The sequence below is a fragment of the Nomascus leucogenys genome, chromosome 10, assembly GCF_006542625.1.
Source record: "Nomascus leucogenys isolate Asia chromosome 10, Asia_NLE_v1, whole genome shotgun sequence".
Classification (NCBI taxonomy): Eukaryota; Metazoa; Chordata; class Mammalia; order Primates; family Hylobatidae; genus Nomascus; species Nomascus leucogenys.
This window is the reverse complement of record NC_044390.1, coordinates 78,408,237-78,425,787: the sequence shown is the minus strand read 5'-3', so window position 1 is coordinate 78,425,787 and position 17,551 is coordinate 78,408,237. Positions and strand designations below refer to the sequence as shown.

The following is a 17,551-nucleotide window of genomic DNA, read 5'->3' as shown; positions in this document are numbered from 1 at the left end:
TGCCTCAGCCTCCCGAGTACCTGGGATTATAGGTGCCTGCCACCATGCTTGGCTAATTTTTGTATGTTTAGTAGAGATGGGGTTTTACCATGTTGTCCAGGCTGGCCTTGAACTCCTGACCTCAAGTGATCTGTCCGCCTTGGCCTCCCAAAGTGCTGGGATTACAGGCGTAAGCCAATGTACCTGGCCAAAATTCACTATTTTAACCACCATTTTGCAATGACATTTAGTATATTCACAATTTTGTGAAGCCATCGCCACTAATTCCAGAACACTGTCACTGCCCCAAAAGGAAACCCCTCGTACCCATTAAACAACTCCCCATTCCCCTTCCTCCAGCCCTAGGCAAAGACCAATCTCCTTTCTGTCTCTACGGATTTGCCTGTTTTGGCATTTCACACCAACAGAATCGTACATTATGTGGCCTTTCCTGTCTGGCATCTTCCACTCAGCACCATGTTTTCTTTTTATTTATTTTTTGAGATGGAGTCTTGCTCTGTCACTGCATTCAGGCTGGAGTGCAGTGGCGTGATCGTGGCTCACTGTAACCTCTGCCTCCCAGGTTCAGGCAATTCTCCTGCCTAAGCCTCCCAAGTAGCTGGGATTACAGGTGTGAGCCACCACACCCGGTGAATTTTTGTATTTTTAGTAGAGATGGGGTTTCACCATGTTAGTCAGGCTGGTCTGGAACTCCTGACCTTGTGATCCACCCGCCTTGGCCTCCCAAAGTGCTGGGATTACAGGCATGAGCCACTGCGCTCGGCCAGCACCATGTTTTCAAAGTTCATCCATGTTGTAGCATGGATCAGTGCTTCCTTCCTTTTCATGGCCGAGTAATATTCCATTCTATGGATATTTTGTTTGTTCATTCAGCTGTTGAAAGCCACTTGAGTTGTTTTTGCTTTTGCTGTTATGAGTAACGCTGCCATGTACATTTGTGTACACTGTTTTGAGCCCGTGTTTTCAATTCTCTGGGGTCCACACCTAGCCGTGGCACTGCTGGGTCATGTGGTGAGCCTGTATTTTACTTACTGAAGGACTGCCAGACATTTTCCCCTCCCTGCTGTGGAGGGCGCGCATGTGGACACTCAGCCATCACTGGCCTCACCTGCATCACGTCCACCTCGGCAAGCCCTCATCCCAGGGCTTGGTGGGTGCTTTTGGTGCTGAATTCATCACTGAGGCAGAGGATGCTTTGGGGCTGGCCATGGAGGGTGGGAACCTGAATGGGTCTCTTGACTTTTCTCTCCACCTTCTACGCTATGAGTCTTACTAATTTGTTTACTGACAGTCTCCCCTTCTAGAAGATCATCACCACAAGGGCAGGCTTTTTCTCTTTTACTCCCAACTGCATTTCCAGTGCCAGGATCAATATATACCCAGGAACTGGAGTTACCAAAGGCCTTCACCTGCCCAGTTCCCTGCCCCAGCCACCCTGCAACAAGGCTGGCCGAGTTTGGCTCTGAAGATCTGCAGCCTGGTTGTTTATTGTAGATGCTCCAAGAAGGCCTTATCAGTACCTTTGGGGCTGAGGAGCTCAGGGTTCCTCTTCCACGAAGTGTGGAGGTCTCGCCGGGGCTGCCCACTGGGGTCAAAGCTGGGGGGCTGCAGTCTGTCGTCTAGGCTGCGCGCCGCCTCAAACACAGGAACGGGGTCTGTGCAGGGAGAGAAAGACAGGGATGCTGAGGGCCTGATGGATAGGGACAACCGGGCTGTGGCTGCAGGGCCTGGCAGGTCCCACAGGAGCCACTGGAGTCACCCTGCTAGCTTACAGGAAGTAGCATGGACTTTCTGCTCTACGAGGGAGCAGGCTTGTCCAGGCACTTGTTCAGGGGAGCACCTGCTATCTCCAGGGTGTGGGTATCCTGCCCAGCTGGGAATAATACTAACAATAATAATAGTTGGCCAGGCTGGGTGCAGTGGCTCATGCCTGTAATCCCAGCACTTTGGGAGGCTAAGGTAGGCGGATCATTTCAGGTCAGGAGTTCAAGACCAGCCTGACCAACATGGTGAAACCCCGTCTCTGCTAAAAATACAAAAAAATTAGCCAGGCGTGGTAGTGCATGCTTGTAGTCCCAGCTATTCGGGAGGCTGAAGCAGGAGAATCGCTTGAACCCAGGAGGTGGAGATTGCAGTGAGCTGAGATCATGCCACTGCACTCCAGCCTGGGCGACAGAGCAAGACTCTGTCTCAAAAAAAAAAAGGTTGGCTGTGTGCAGTGGCTAACGCCTGTAATCCCAGCAATTTGTGAGGCCGAGGTGGGAGGATCACTTGAGCCCAGGAGTTCAAGACCAGCCTGGGCAGCGTGGCAAGATCTCATCTCTGCAAAAAGATTTAAAAAATAGTCTGGGCACAGTGGCTCATGCCTGTAATCCCAGTACTTTGGGAGGCCGTGGCGGGTGGATCACCTGAGGTCAGGAGTTCGAGACCAACCTGACCAATATGGTGACACCCCATTGCTAGTAAAAATATAAAAATTAGCTGGGTGTGGTGGCGGGCACCTGTAATCCCAGCTACTTGGGAGGCTGAGGCAGGAGAATCACTTGAACCCGGGAGGCAGAGGTTGCAGTGAGCTGAGATGACACCACTGCACTCCAGCCTGGGGTACAGAGTAAGGCTCCGTCTCAAAAAAAAAATTAAATAAAATTAGCTGGGCATGGTGGCACATGCCTGTAGTCCCAGTTACTCAGAAGGCTGAGGTGGGAGGATCACTTGAGCCTGGGAGGTCGAGGCTGCAGAGAGTGGAGATTGCATCACTGTACCCCAGCCTCAGCAACAGAGTGAGATTCTGTTCAAGTGATCCTGCCTCAGCCTCCCGAGTAGCTGGGATCAAGGGTGTGCACCACCATGCCCAGCTAATTTTTGTATTTTTTTGTAGGGACAAGTCTCACCATGTTGCCCTGGCTTCATTGGATTTTCTTGATTTTATGATGCCATCTGTGGCACTTTGAGACTGTGCCTTGCAGACCTCCAACCACAGTGAGGGACACTGAGCAAGGATCTGGCTGTTGCTCTGAGATCCATTGCTCTGAGGCCAACCTTCCCATGGCCTCCGCCGACCATGCCTGTGTGCAGCAGGGATACCGAGGTGGGACTGCTCTGAGGGCTGACTTAGGAGTGACGACTCCCCCATAGCCTCGCCCAGCACTTCTGTAGGCTGTGTGGGGGTCTAGATGCTCCCAGGCAGCTGCCCCACCTCTCCACGAGCTCTCCCAGCCTTCCCGCTCCCTGCATTCCTATTTTGCACCAACATCCTCTCCCATGTAATCCTTGATGTGCTTCTTGGTGGACCTGGTGACACCGTCATTTGTGACACACGTTGTTGGTTAAGGGCGTTTTCGGGGGCAAAACACACATCTAGATGTAAGATGTCCACCAATTCCCCAATCACTCAAAGATGAGGAACGTGCAAGTCCTTCTGCCTGAAATTCGGTTCCCTCTCCCAGCCCTTCACACCGCAAGCACATCCGCTTCCTTACACTTTGGAGTCCTGCCTCACTTCTTCCAGGACACTTTCCCTAAGTCCCCATCTAGGGCAGGGACTAAGAAACGTGGATCATCTCAGAGGTATGTTGGCATCTTCCAGGCTACAAAGCCCATGCACGGGACTGGCTTCCCAGCATCCTCACGGCATCCCCTGGAGGCTGGCTTGGATCCAATGCATTTTCACAGATGAGGAAACTGAGGCTCAGAGAAACCAGGTGACTTGCTGAAGGATAGATGTGAGACTCGAATCTGGGCCTCTTGCTGTGATATCACAAAGGCCTCCTGTCCTAGTGCCTGCTCTTGACAGCCCGAGTAGGTGCAGATGGTGTCCATGGCACCCAGGAAAGCCAGGGTCCTGGATATGGACCAAGGGGTCTAGTCTGGTTCAGTTCTTTCTAATGCATGGAAGCCCTGTCTCTTCCTGGTCCCTCCCCCAGAATTTTCTTTTTTCCTTTTTTCTTTTTTTGAGACAGAGTCTGGCTCTGTTGCCCAGGCTGGAGTGCAGTGGCGTGATCTGAGCTCACTGCAATTTCTGCCTCCTGTGTTCAGGCTATGCTCCTGACTCAGCCTCCCGAGTAGCTGGGATTCCAGGTGTGTGCGACTACGCCTGGGTAATTTTTGTATTTTTGTATTTTTTTTTTTTTTTGAGATGGAGTCTTGTGCTGTTGCCCAGGCCGGAATGCAGTGGCATGATCTCGGCTCACTGTAACCTCTGCCTCCTGGGTTCAAGCAACATTCCTGCCTCAGCCTCCTGAGTAGCTGAGATTACAGATGCACGCCATCACACCCAGCTAATTTTTATATTTTTGGTAGAGATGGGGTTTCACCATGTTGGCCAAGCTGGTCTTGAACTCCTGACCTCAGGTGATCCACCCACTTTGGCCTCCAAAAGTGCTGGGATTACAGGCATGAGCTACTGCGCCCAGCCATATTTTTGTATTTTTAATAGGGTTGGGGTTTCACCATGTTGGTCAGGCTGGTCTCGAACTCCTGACCTCAGGTGATCTGCCTGCCTTGACCTCCCAAAGTGCTGGGATTACAGGCGTGAGTTATCGTGCCTGGCCCCTCCCCCAGATTTTTCTGCCAGTATCTGCTTGGCCCTTGCTCTCTGCTGGGAAGCAGAGGGATCAAGAATGTGGACCTCAAGGTTAGGTATCCCCGGAGTCTGCTAATCTATACTTGCTTCTTGGGATTGCTGTGTGACTTTGGCAAGTGACTCTACCTCTCTGTGCCTCACCATAAATGTAGCAACCTCATGGGGCTGTGGTAAGGACACATGTAAAATGCTCCACATGGCACCAGACACTTGGTCAGCTCAGAGTAAGCAGAAGCCCTCACATCTTTCTGAGCTCCAGTCACATTGGCTTCCCACCTCAGACCCTTTGCATGAGAACCTTTGCCAGGAACACCCTCCCCTGACCTACCCCTTTCAGCTAGTAAACACTTACTTGCCTTCCATAGTGCAACTCAAATGTCACTTCTTCCAGGAAGCCCTCCTCGACTAATCTGTCCTCTGATATGAACTGCCTGCACCTTTCCTTCACGGCACCCACTGCAGTTCTAATGCATGTTTATTTGCAGGTTCACCTAATTAACACCCACTGGTCTGCAAACTCGACAAGAGGAGGCCAGACTGTCTGTTTTTGCACCCCCTTCCACCCCCACCCTGCTGGAATTCTTGTACCTACCATGAAGTATGACCCACAGTCCAACCCAATAAAGATCTGCTGATGGAAGAAATGGGGCAGTGCCTGTACATGGGGCCTTCAGGTCCGGCTGGAACAAGGCGGCTTCCCTGTTTTACTCTGCTGTGACCTGTTTGTTTAGGTGGCAGGGGCTTGGACAATGGGCGTCCAGGCCGAGGTAAGCAGGTGCGCGGGAAGGCGGCCGTGGCTTTCGTCTGCCGGCAGCCCCCACGCCCCGTCATTAGGCAGGGCCTGCGCAGCAGGGTATGCCATTATGTCTCCCCGGGCTGATGTAATTATACATTGACATAATTAACCCAGCAAGCGCATTAGGCAGGCCAGCTAAAAATTCATCTATAATTATTTGTTGTGTGCATGCTAATGAGTCCATCTGCACTGCCTTTGTACAACACGAACAAATTAATTTACAAGTCTGGATTTTTTAATAAGTTCAAGGAAATGCTTCCTATTGTGTCCTGGTTTTTGAGAAAGGAGGAAAAAAGGCGACGAACACTCGCCGGGGTCAGGGAAGTTAGACAAATACAAGACGGTGCAGTGCCAAGCGGACTGTGTGGGGCCATGGAGGGCTTGCTCCGGTTCCAAGGAGGGGGAGGATCCGGCTCGTGGCCCAGGGGCCCTGCTGGCCATGAGCCCATTGAGCCAAATGACTATACTTGGTGATAAAGGATGTCTGTCACTCACCCTGTTCACAGGGATTAGGTATTGACGTTTCGTTCTACTCCAAGGCCCTCTGGGTCATTCCTTGCTGGCTGTGTGCTCTGTCTTGGGGAGGCTGGCCTCAGGTGGCTCCCCAGAGAGGTTGGTGGAAACGGGGGCTGGCTGGACCTTTGATTCAGGTCCATAGATCTCAAAGCTCTGTCTTTTTGCCTTCCTTTGCAGGTACAGTGTAAAACAGTCATTAAGCTCACAGAATCCAAAGTCCAGCTCAGGGTCCAGATCCCATAGGGCCTGGAGCCTCAGTTTCTCCACTTATAAACTGGAAACTTCCTAATTCCCAGGAGTTATTATTATTGTTATTATTTAGAGACAAGGTCTTGCTCTGTTGCCCAGGCTGGAGTGCCATGGCTAGATCTTGGCTCACTGCAACCTCTGCCTCCTGGGTTCAAGCGATTCTCCTGCCTTAGCCTCCCGAGTAGCTGGGACTACAGCTACCACCATGCCAGGCTAATTTTTGTGTTTTCAGTAGAGATGGGGTTTCATTATGTTGGCCAGGCTGGTCTCAAACTCCCAATCTCAGGTGATCCACCTGCCTTGGCCTCCCAACGTGCTAGAATTACAGGCATGAGCCACTGTGCCTGGCCACTGATTTTTTAATTTTTGTAGAGATGGGGTCTTGCTATGTTGCCCAGACTGGTCTCAAACCCCTGCCTAAAGTGATCCTCCTGCCTTGGCTTCCCAAACTGCTAGGATTACAGGTGTGAGCCACCACACCTGGCCTTCCCAGGAATTCTTATTGGGAAGATTTTAAAAAGATATTGAGAGAGGCAGTAGTGACTTAAGGATTGGGTGTCAGCTCCTACTGCAATTGGCCAAGCTAACCTCTTGGAGCCTCTGTTTCCTCATCTGTAAAATGGGGGTGCATGTGTAGGGTGGTTAAGGACTTGGGGAGAGAAGGTGTGCAGAGAATTGCATGGCGCCAGGCACAGGGTGGGGCTTGCTAAGTGCTGTCTGCTTTCATCACCCCTAGACAAGGCAGCACACCAGGTGCTGGCATTCTGGGCGCTGGCTGTCTGGGCAGATATGCTCTGTGGAACTCGGGACAGGGTATGGCTTCAGCTGTTTGCATCAGTCCCCCAGAGACCCAGAATCTAATAATCCTGCTTTGAGCTAACTCTACTCTGGGACCCAAAGATTCAAGCTTAGAAAGTCACACTAGGGAGGGATCTATCAGATCAATCTGGCCAACATCCCTTCCACCCCAGAACACAGTGGGGTCTGATGTTATCCCTGAAATCTGCTGGAGAGTTGGTGGCAGGCTGAGATGGGCCCTTAGACCTCTTCTTCTCACACTGTGCTGCCCCGGATTCCCCAACTTGAGGGAGAAGGTGGCAGTGACATCCAGATGCCTTGGCCAAAGTGGGGCTGCAATGGAGTCCTAACGGCCAAAGCCCTTTCCATGGATTAGAATTCATTCAGTCTTCACCACAACACGGAGGCAGGCACTGCTGGATCCCGATTTCTCACATGGAAAAATGGAGGCACTGGGGTGAAGTCATTTCCCCAGGGTGAGGCAGGGAGGGCTGGGCTGCCATCCAGGGACATTGGCCCCGCTTGGCAGAACAGGGTGCTGGAGAGACCTTGCTGGCTCTAAGCAGGGGCACATCAGAGTCCCCTGGGGAATTTGTCAAACATCTCAGGGTCTCAGTCCTAAAGATCCTCATGTGTGTCAATCTTAGTCCTTTCAGGAGCAGGTGGGGTCATTCATGGCTCAGCTGTTAGACCTTCTAACTAATGGATGATTTCCTTTCTCTCTTAGATACAATGGAGCTGTCAATTAAGATGCCCCGCCTTCCCCTGGCAGAGGGTCAGATGCTCTGACCTGGGAATTTGAATGAATCCCTCAGCCGGCCCAGCTACCCACTGCTCTGGTCCCATCTGACCCAGGTGGTCTCACCATTCTCCCCCACCTTCTGCCTTCTAATAAATTCCTTTCGTGCCTAATAGTTTTGCAGAGCTGGCTTCTGCTGCATGACACTAAAGAACTCTGATGGATACATGTGATGAATGATTTTGGGCCAAAGGAGACCTAAAAAATAGGTTCATTTCAAGGCTGGGTAAAAATTGGGCCTAATAATAAAGAGACTGAGGATTGAATGCTCAGGAGGGTGCAGGACCAGGTGTACCCTGGGCTTTCCCGGACATCGTCACAGGTTTGGGGGAGAAAGGAAACCCTGTGGCTTAGACAGGGCTGGTGCAGGGCAGCCTGGCCAGGAAGCAACCAGGAGGGGTGGACTCCTGCAGTGCGCCTCCAGGAAGGAAAGAGGAGGAAACAGGCTCTAAGGGTCTGTCTTGTTTGCTGACACACAGTAGGTGCTTCATAAACATCTGCTCACTAACTGAGACAATGAGAGGTTGGCGAAGAGACCAGAGGCCCTTCCGAGCTGCACAAGGCGAAAGCGTCACTTGAGCAGAGGTTTGATTAGAGCGAGAGCAAGAAGTGGGAGGTGAGCTCAAAGCGCGGCTCTGCGGGCAGAGCCATCTGGGTTAGAATCCCATCTCTGCCACTTACTCATTGTGCGGTCTTAAGTAAAGCATTTCAGCCCTTTAAGCTTCAGTTTTCCCTTCTGTAAAATGGTGACACTAACCGCATCTACCAAGGTTACTATGAAGATGTGAAACCTGAGTTTTGTAAAGCAGTTAACACAGTGCCTGGTACACCTAAGTGCTCAGTAAAGAACAATGGGCTGATTCCCAGGGAGGCCAGAGGGGACCAACGCTCGTGTCCAAGCTGTGCTGTGCTCCTGCCCGGCCTTGTCTCCTGGGCCAGGCTGCTTTGAGACGGGACATGAGGGCCGTGGCTTCTTACTATTAGACCAAGAGCACAAGTCAGATGGCTGCCCTCGGTCCTGCTGCTGGCCTGCTGTGTGACGCTGGACAATGCACTGAATTCTCTGGTTCCCCTGTCCAAATGCCCATTACAATATATGCCAGGCATGCACTCAACATTAGGTGTCATCAGATAGAGGCAGGATCCCATGGAAGCGAGTGCTTTGGCCCTGGGTCTATCCCTTACAGCTGGGATGGTCAGGGAGGGTGATTATGAGACACCCTCATGGTTGAACTTGATACAAGAGATATGCAAGGGATTTAGTAGGGGAAGGCCCACAAAAGAAAGAGGGGAAGGAGAGAGAGGAGGCAGGGTGCTAGTCTGATGCCTGAGAAAGGAGGGAAGGAGGAGGGAGGATTGGACAGGATGAGCCTCGGACTGCAGCACGACTCTGAGAAAGTCTCGGCCAGGCTGGTGGGGAGTTTCAGAGCAAGGTGTATTGGTCAGCTCCAGCTGCCATTAAAAACAAACCACAGGCTGGGTGCCATGGCTCATCACGCCTGTAATCCCAGCACTTTAGGAGGCTGAGGTGGGCAGACTGCCTGAGGTCAGGAGTTTGAGACCAGCCTGACCAACATGGTGAAACCCCTCTCTACTGAAAATACAGAAATTGGGGAACACTGTGACTTCCCCAAATCCTCAAAGACAAGCTTAGAGAAAGGGAAATGAAGCCAGGCTGGGAGGCTGGAGGTCAAACCCTGGCTGTAACACCACCAGGGAAAGTCACTTAGGGTCCCCAAGCCTCAGTTTCCCCATTAGTAAAAGGGAGATAACAAAAGGACCTATGGCACGGGGTTATGCTGGGGTTATCTGAGCACACCGAGCTCCCGCTTCAGTGCCCGTCATCTGCGGACTCCAAATGAGTGCTGCTATTATGAATCGTGGCAGCTGTGGAAGGTGCCACTCAGTGCTCCCTTCAAGAGAAAACCTCCCTCGAGGCATTGGTGACAGCTTCCAGGTGTGGCATCTTCCAATGGCTGAGCACGGTGGGGGTAGTCCTGCCCGATGCTGGAACAGGCAATTGTACCATGGACTGAACTGTGACCCTGCCTGCCGCAGACCTGCATCCTGAAGGCCTAACCTGCCCCCCATGTGACTACATTTGGAGATGGGTTTTTTTTTTTTTTAAGACAGAGTCTCACTCCATCACCCAGGCTGGAGTGCAGTTGGCGCGATCTCGGCTCACTGCAACCTCTGCCTCCTGGGTTCAAGTGATTCTCCCACCTCAGCCTCCAGAGTAGCTGAGATTACAGGCAGGCGCCACCACACCTGGCTAATTTTTTTTTTTTTTGTATTTTTAGTAGAGACAGGGTTTCACCATGTTGGCCAGGCTGGTGTCTAACTCCTGACCTCAAGTGATCTGCCCGCCTCGGCCTTCCAAAGTACTGGGATTACAGATGTGAGCCACCACACCCGAACCATGGTATCCTCTAGATTGTCAGAAGCATCCCTGACTTTCTGAACAGCCTTTGGTGGGGAGAGGTGGGACACTAATTTAAATGACCCATTGACCATCCCTTTTTCTGTGCACTAATAGAGGGAAGGCTGTGTGAGGACACAGTAAGAAGGCAGCTGTCTGCAAGCCAGGAAGGGAGGTTCTACTGGAAACCAACCCTGAAGGCACCTTGATCTTGGACTTCCAGCCTTCCGCACTGTGGGAAAGTAAATTTCTTGTGTTTAAGCCTCCTGTTCTGTGTGTTTTTTTAGATGGAGTTTCGTGCTTGTTGCCTAGGCTCAAGTGATTCTCCTGCCCCAGCCTCCTGAGTAGCTGGGACTACAGGTGCAGGCCACCACACCTAATTTTGTATTTTTAGGAGAGACGGGGTTTCACCATGTTGGTCAGGCTCGTCTCAAACTCCTGACCTCAGGCAATCTGCCTGCCTCGGCTTCCCAAAGTGCTGGGATTATAGGCGTGAGCCAAGGTGCACGGCCTGTGGTATTTTTTTTTTTTTTTTTTTTTGAGACAGGTTTTCGCTCTGTTGCCCAGGCTGGCGTGCAATGGCGCGATCTTGGCTCACTGCAAGCTCTGCCTCCCAGGTTCACGCCATTCTCCTGCCTCAGCCTCCCAAGTAGCTGGGACTACAGGCGCCCACCACCTCGCCCAGCTAATTTTTTGTATTTTTAGTAGAGATGGGGTTTCACCGTGTTAGCCAGGATGGTCTCCATCTCTTGACCTTGTGATCTGCCTGCCTCGGCCTCCCAAAGTGCTGGGATTACAGGTGTGAGCCACTGTACACAGCCTGTGGTATGTTTTTAATGGTAGCCGGAGCTGACCAATACACCTTGCTCTGAAACTCCCCACCACCCTGGCCAAGATTTTCTTAGAGCCATGCTGCAGTCCGAGGCTCACCCTGTCTAATCCTCTCTCCTCCTTCTCTTTTCTCAGGCATCAGACCAGCATCCCGCCTCCTCCTTCTCCCTCCCCTCTTTCCTTCACGGGCCTTCCCCTAATAAATCCGTTGCATATCTAAAGCTGTCTTGGCATCTGCCTCCTGGAGGATCCAAATCACTTGCTTCTCAGAGCCTCAGTTTCCCCATCTGTAAAACAGGGACAAACACAGACCCCCCACCCCCTTCCCAGGAGTCTGTGGATATGAAATCTGTGACTGGTGCTGGTGCATTCTGCAGTGATGAGTCTGAAGCTGGCAGAGCTCCTCAGGGCACCTGAGTCCTTGAGCCTGCTTCACTCAGCCCGAGTTTATTGAGCGTCTGTGGGAGGCATGATGGTGAGTGAGACAAATGAGACCCTTGTCTTTGTGCAGCTGACATCCCAGTGTGGGAGACAGATGCTGCTCCTTTGGAAAGGTGCTCAGTGGGAACATAGAGAATGTTTCCATCAACACCGACCCTGGGGGGATCTCGACTCACCTTAGGGAGGAGATTGGGAAAGACCTCAGTGACATGGAACTAGGGGTGCTGCTGAGAAGCAGGGAAGATATGTGGGAGAGAGGTCTAGGTGGGAGGCACCGCTTGTGCAAAAGGCTGGTGGCTGGAAGGAATCTGTGCAAAGCTCAGTGGCATCTGAGGACATGACACCAGGTCCCAGTGGCTGGAGTGGAGTTGGGGGAGATGGGGGGCACAGGTGGGCAGGTAGATCCCAAAGCCCCTCTGTTGATAATGTAGATGAGGGCAGTGGGAGGACACATTCTAATTTGCCTTTTTCAAAGGCTCATCTGGCTGCTCTGTGAAAAATGGGGTGTAGAGGGTGCCAGACAGGCAGCTACTGCAACAGTCCTGGCAGTCGCGATGATGGCTCTGGTCACAGTGGTGGCAGAAGTAGGAGCAGCACTCAGATCCAAGAGTTACACAGGAAACGCTGGTGGGACCTGGTGCACTGAGCTGAACAGTGTTTCCCCAAGTTCATGTGAATTTGGAACATCAGAATGTGACCCTATTTGGAAATAGGGTCTTTGCAGATGTCATCAAGTCAAGATGAGATCATATTGGAGTAGGCTGGGTCCTAATGCAATGACTGGAGTCCTCAGGAGAAGAAGAGAGGATGCACAGAGCCACACAGGGAAGGAGGCCACGTGAAGATGGACGCCGAGGTGGAAATGACACATCTAGAAGCCGAGGAGTGCCAAGGATTGCTGGCAGCCACAGAAGCTGGGAGAGAGGCGTGTGACACCCCTGCAGAGTCTCCAGAAGGAACTAACTCTGCTGACATCTTGATGTGGGGCTTCTGGATTCCGCAGCTGAAAGAAAACATTTGTTGCTTTAAACCACCCAGTTTGTGGTAACGGGGCACAGCAGCCGGAGGAATCTGCTCTGCTGTGTTTTGGAGGCTGGAGGTCCAAAATCCAGGTGTCAGTAGGCCCATGCTCTCTCCAAGGCTCTAGGCGAGACCCGGGCCTTTCCACCAGCTTCTGGTGTCACCTGCAATCTGGCTTTCCTTGGCTTGCAGCTGCATGACTTCGATCTCGGCTTTCGTTGTCACGTGACCTTCTGTCTCTCTCTCCCCGATTCTTATTCATTTATTTATTTGAGACACAGTCTTGCTCTGTCACCCAGGCTGGAGTAGGGTAGCGCGATCTTGGCTCACTGCAACCTCCATCTCCCGGGTTCAAGCGATTCTCCTGCCTCAGGCTCCCAAGTAGCTGAAATTACAGGCATAAGCCACGATGCCCAGCTAGTTTTTGTATTTTATTTTTAGTAGAGATGGGGTTTCGCCATGCTGGTCAGGCTGGTCTTGAATTCCTGACTTCAAGTGATCCATCCACCTCAGCCTCCCAAAGTGCTGGGATTATAGGCATGAGCCACCGCGCCTGGTCCTTGTTTGTTTGTTTATTTTTGAGATGGAGTCTCGCTCTTTCGCCAGGCTGGAGTGCAGTGGCACGATCTCGGCTCACTGCAACCTCCACTTCCCAGGTTCAAGTGATTCTCCTGCTTCAGCCTCCCAAGTAGCTGGGACTAAAGGCACGTGCCACCACACCCAGCTAATTTTTGTATCTTTAGTAGAGAAGGGGTTTCACCATGTTGGCCAAGATGGTCTCGATCTCTTGACCTTGCGATCTGCTGGCCTCGGCCTTCCAAAGTGCTGGGATTACAGGCATGAGCCACCGAGCCCAGCTCTTTGTTTATTTTTGAGATGGGTTCTTGCTCTGTTGCCTAGACTGGAGGGCAGTGACATGATCACAGCTCACTGTGGTGCCAAACTCCTTGGTTCCAGCAATCCTTCCATCTTGGCCTCCCAAAGTGCTGGGATTTTAGGCATGAGCCACCACACCTGGCCTCTCCTCTTCTTCTGAGGACGTCAATCATACTGGATTAGAGGCCTCTCTAATGACCTAATCTTACCTTGATTATATCCTGCAAAGATGCTTTTTCCAAATGAGGCCACATTTAGAGGTAGTGGTGGTTAGGACTTCAACATATCTTTCTGGAGGACACAATTCAAACCATAACATGTGGCAATGGACTCAATACAAACTGTGAGACAGGCAGGACTGAGGAACTGCCAAGGCTCCAAGTCTCAGGAAGGAAGTCCCCACTCAAGTCTAACCTACTTCTCTCCTGCTATACCCATTTCATTTGCCGTTCAGGGAGACAAGCCCATGCCGTAAGGGGACCTGGCAGGTCCTAGGCACTGATCCTCCTGCCTCCTCATTCTCTCTGACTCCTGAGGAGCTGCGCTGTGGGTTCAGTTGGCTGCTCTAGAAAGTACACAGCTATGAAGATCATTTACTTCCCTGGGTATTTTCCACTCCTTGTTTCCTCCCCCAACACAGTGCTGTGTTCCCAGATTTTACACTGTACAGGGAACTCATTTCTTCCCACCTTCCCTATCTGGCAGGAATTCATGGAGCCCTGAGCTACTTTGCTGGGAGTTGGGGTAGGGAGGAAAAAATTACTAATATCCAGACAATTGCAGGATTCTGCCAACTTCTATGGAGTAGAATGCTCTGCCGGGCGACCTGGCAAACCAAAGGGCCTCCCGTTTACTTTGTCCAATGGTATTATTCGATGCATCAGCTAAATGTCACTGGCTGCTCTTACAAACACAAATTGAAAGAGAGAGAAATGACAAAAAATCTTTAAAATGTTTGGAAAACATTTCTCAGAGAACCTGACAGCCATGGAACACCAAGGGAATCTTGTTTTTCATTCCTGAGTCTTCCCTTCCTTCCCTGGGTCCTGCTCTGGCTCTTCATGTAGTAGGCGCTCAATTAACGTGGGTTGTTTGAAAAGTGTGATAAATGATGAAATTATTAGAGCTCTGGGTGAGAGGGTAGGGCGCCACAGAGTTTGAGAGTTTTCCTGGGGGCATCTCTGTAGCAGGCAGAATAATGGCTCCTCAAAGACATCTTGACCCTCAGAACCTGTGAGTGTTTTTTGTTGTTCTTTTTAGAGACAGGGTCTTGCTCTGTCACCCAGGTCAGAGTGCAGTGGCACAATCACGGCTCACTGCAGCCTCGACCTTCTGGGCTCAAGCGATCCATCCTCCTGTCTCAGCCTCTGGAGTAGCCATAGGCACATGCCACCACGCCCAGATAATTTTTTAATTTTTGTAGAGATGGGGTTGTTGCCCAGGCTGGTCTCAAACTCCTGGGCTCAGGTGATCCTCCCGCCTCAGCCTCCCAAAGTGCTGGGATTACAGGTGTGAGCCACCACACCCTGCCCGTGAGTGTTATGTTACATGGAACAGGGACTGAAGGTTGCAGATGGAAGGGGATCACAGTCGGAGATTGACTGAAGAGGCTGCCTGGCTGGCTTTGAAGATGGAAGAAGAGGCCATGAGCCAAGGAACATAGGCAGCCCCAGCCCCAGAAGGTGGAAAAGACAAGGAAACGATTTCTCCCCTGCAGCCTCCTGCCTCCAGAAACAACACGGCCCCGCGAATGATTTGATTTTTGTCCAGTGAGACCCATCTTGGACTTCTGTTCCGCAGAACGGTGAGATCATCAATGTGTGTTGTTTTAAGCCTCTAAGCTCATGGTATTTGTTACAGCCGTGACAGGTGACTAAGAGTCCCCAATGCAGTCGTCATTTATCCACCAGTCCACTACGTGTTGACAGCATTTCTTCAGTTGCCAAATATTTCCCGAGTGCCTGCTGTGTGTCAGGGAAAGCTCTGGGCTGTGGAGGTCCAGCAGGAAATGATAGAAAATTCCTGCCCTCCTGGGGCTGACATTCTAGAGGGAATGATGGACAAAGCATGGGTGAGGCAACTGGAGTGAGACGGGCTCAGAAGCAAAATGAAACAGGGTTGGGGGAGAGGGTGGACTGGGTGGCACTAACTGGGCAGCCTGGTCAGGGGAGTGGTGTCTCCGCAGAGCCCTAATGAGGCAGCTAGCAGGGGGGGTGCGGGGGAGTATTCTAGACACAGGAAATACTAGGAGAAACAGCTTGCATCAGATAAGGAAACGGCAGCTGACTGTCCTACCAACCTCCCTGGGGGTTACCGTCCCAGAAATACAACTTTGCTCCATCTTCATAACCACCAACCCATTTCACAGATGGGGATATGGGGCTGGCCCACGGGACACCCAGTGCCAATCTCCTCTCCCCTCCCTGCGTAGGCTGGGAGGGTGGGGTGCTGTGGCCGAGGGTGGCAGCTGGGTTCAGAGTGGGCTGTGGCCCTCCAAACGTGAGTTTCTGGGCTTCCTCCCTCAAACTCCAGCAACCATTAATCCTGGCGCAGATGGGGCCCCCACATCCACAAGGTTGGTTAGGGCAGGGGGCAGATGAGACCCCCACCCGATATCCTGAGCCAAGAGCTCAGAGGAACTGGAATTTCTTGACCCCACCTCCAACAAGTGCCAGCACTTTGCATATCTCTATATCTCACTTAAATTATGGAAACAACTGGCCGGGTGCGGTGGCTCATGCCTGTAATCTCAGCACTTTGGGAGGCCGAGGCGGACAGATCACGAGGTCTAGGAGTTCGAGACTAGCCTAGCCAATATGGTGACACCCTGTCTCTCCTAAAAATACAAAAATTAGCCGGGCATGGTGGCTCGCACCTGTAGTCCCAGCTACTCGGGAGGCTGAGGCAGAAGAATCGCTTGAACCCAGGAGATGGAGGTTGCAGTGAGCCGAGATGGTGCCACTGCACTCTAGCCTGGGCAACAGAGTGAGACTCTGTCTCAAAAAAAAAAAAAAAAAAAAAAGGAAACAACTACGTGAGCTATCACTATAACCCCCCTTTTCCAGATGAGAACACTGAGGCCCAGCCGAAGGAACACACTTGCTCAAGGTCACCAGGCAAGAAAAAGTCAGAGGTGGATTTGAACCCAGGCCTTTCCACCAAGCCAATGCGACCCAAATGCCAGACACTGGTGTATTCCCTTTATAACTTCTGCCGTGTCCATATGCCCCCGAAAGATGATTAACTTGACATCTGCCCTATGTGACTCACTTTTTATTTATTTTTATTTTGAGACAGCATTTTCACACTGTCATCCAGGCTGGAGTACAGTGGTGCGATCCTGGCAGCTCACTGCAGCCTCGACTCCTTGGGCTTATGTGATCCTCCCACCTCAGCCTCCCCAGTAGCTAGGACTACAGGCACATGTCACTATGCCCAGCTATTTTTAAAATTTTTTGTAGAGACAGAGTCTTGCTATGTTGCCCAGGCTGGTCTCAAACTCCTGGACTCAAGCAATCCTCCCACCTCAGCCTCCCAAAGTGCTTTGATTATAGGCATGAGCTAGTGTGCCCGGGCTGACTCACTTTTTAAAAATATATATATTTTAAAGTAATGTTTTATCTCACTTTCATAAATAGAAAATCGGGATCTTATATCATAAGTAGAAGGTGCTTCGATCATAAAAATAAAGACAAGGAAAAAAACAAAACAAAACAGAAAATGGATGTTACTGAATCTGAATTTTCATTAGACCCTGTGGCCTGCCCAAGACCTTGAGCCTGGGCCGCCTCTCCTGAGGTTCAAAGGGGAGAGCTGCAGGTGGCGTGGAGGTGTTGAAGATGCTCCAGTACCTGGCCGAGACTTTACTCAGAAGGGAACAGAAAGGTGGCACCCGCACATCCTGCAATGTGTTCAAAGTTTCAGTTTTGGGTCCGGGTACACCCACGCTGTCTCCAATATCATGTGGACTCCACACTTGGGGAAATACTAGGTGCTGCCAAGCCCCCGACCTCTAAAATCATGCCCCCACTCCAGCATCTGGCAAGCCTGGTATCCTAGTGTCAGGAGAAGTGACAGGGCATCCGTGCAACTCCTTGCCTGGAGCCAGCGATGCAGGTTTCTGTTGGGCTCAGCACTTCTCCCGGAAGCCTTCCAGCCGACACATGCGGCTGCCCAGAGCTGCCAGCACCACGCAGGGGTGTGAGTGGGACTTCGTTTCCCTAC

The 17,551-nt window shown here is 51.5% G+C and overlaps 1 protein-coding gene across 4 annotated transcripts in view; it reads right to left on the bottom strand.

The window, feature by feature from the left end:
- The window catches only part of CUX2 (cut like homeobox 2), a 324,472-nt gene that overhangs the window by 59,942 nt on the left and 246,979 nt on the right, over positions 1–17,551 (bottom strand). For all 4 annotated transcript variants that reach the window (XM_030821389.1, XM_030821390.1, XM_030821392.1 and 1 more), the window contains exon 5: positions 1,521–1,655. In XM_030821389.1, the coding sequence (XP_030677249.1) occupies positions 1,521–1,655 (135 nt within the window). The remainder of the gene's footprint in view (positions 1–1,520; positions 1,656–17,551) is intronic.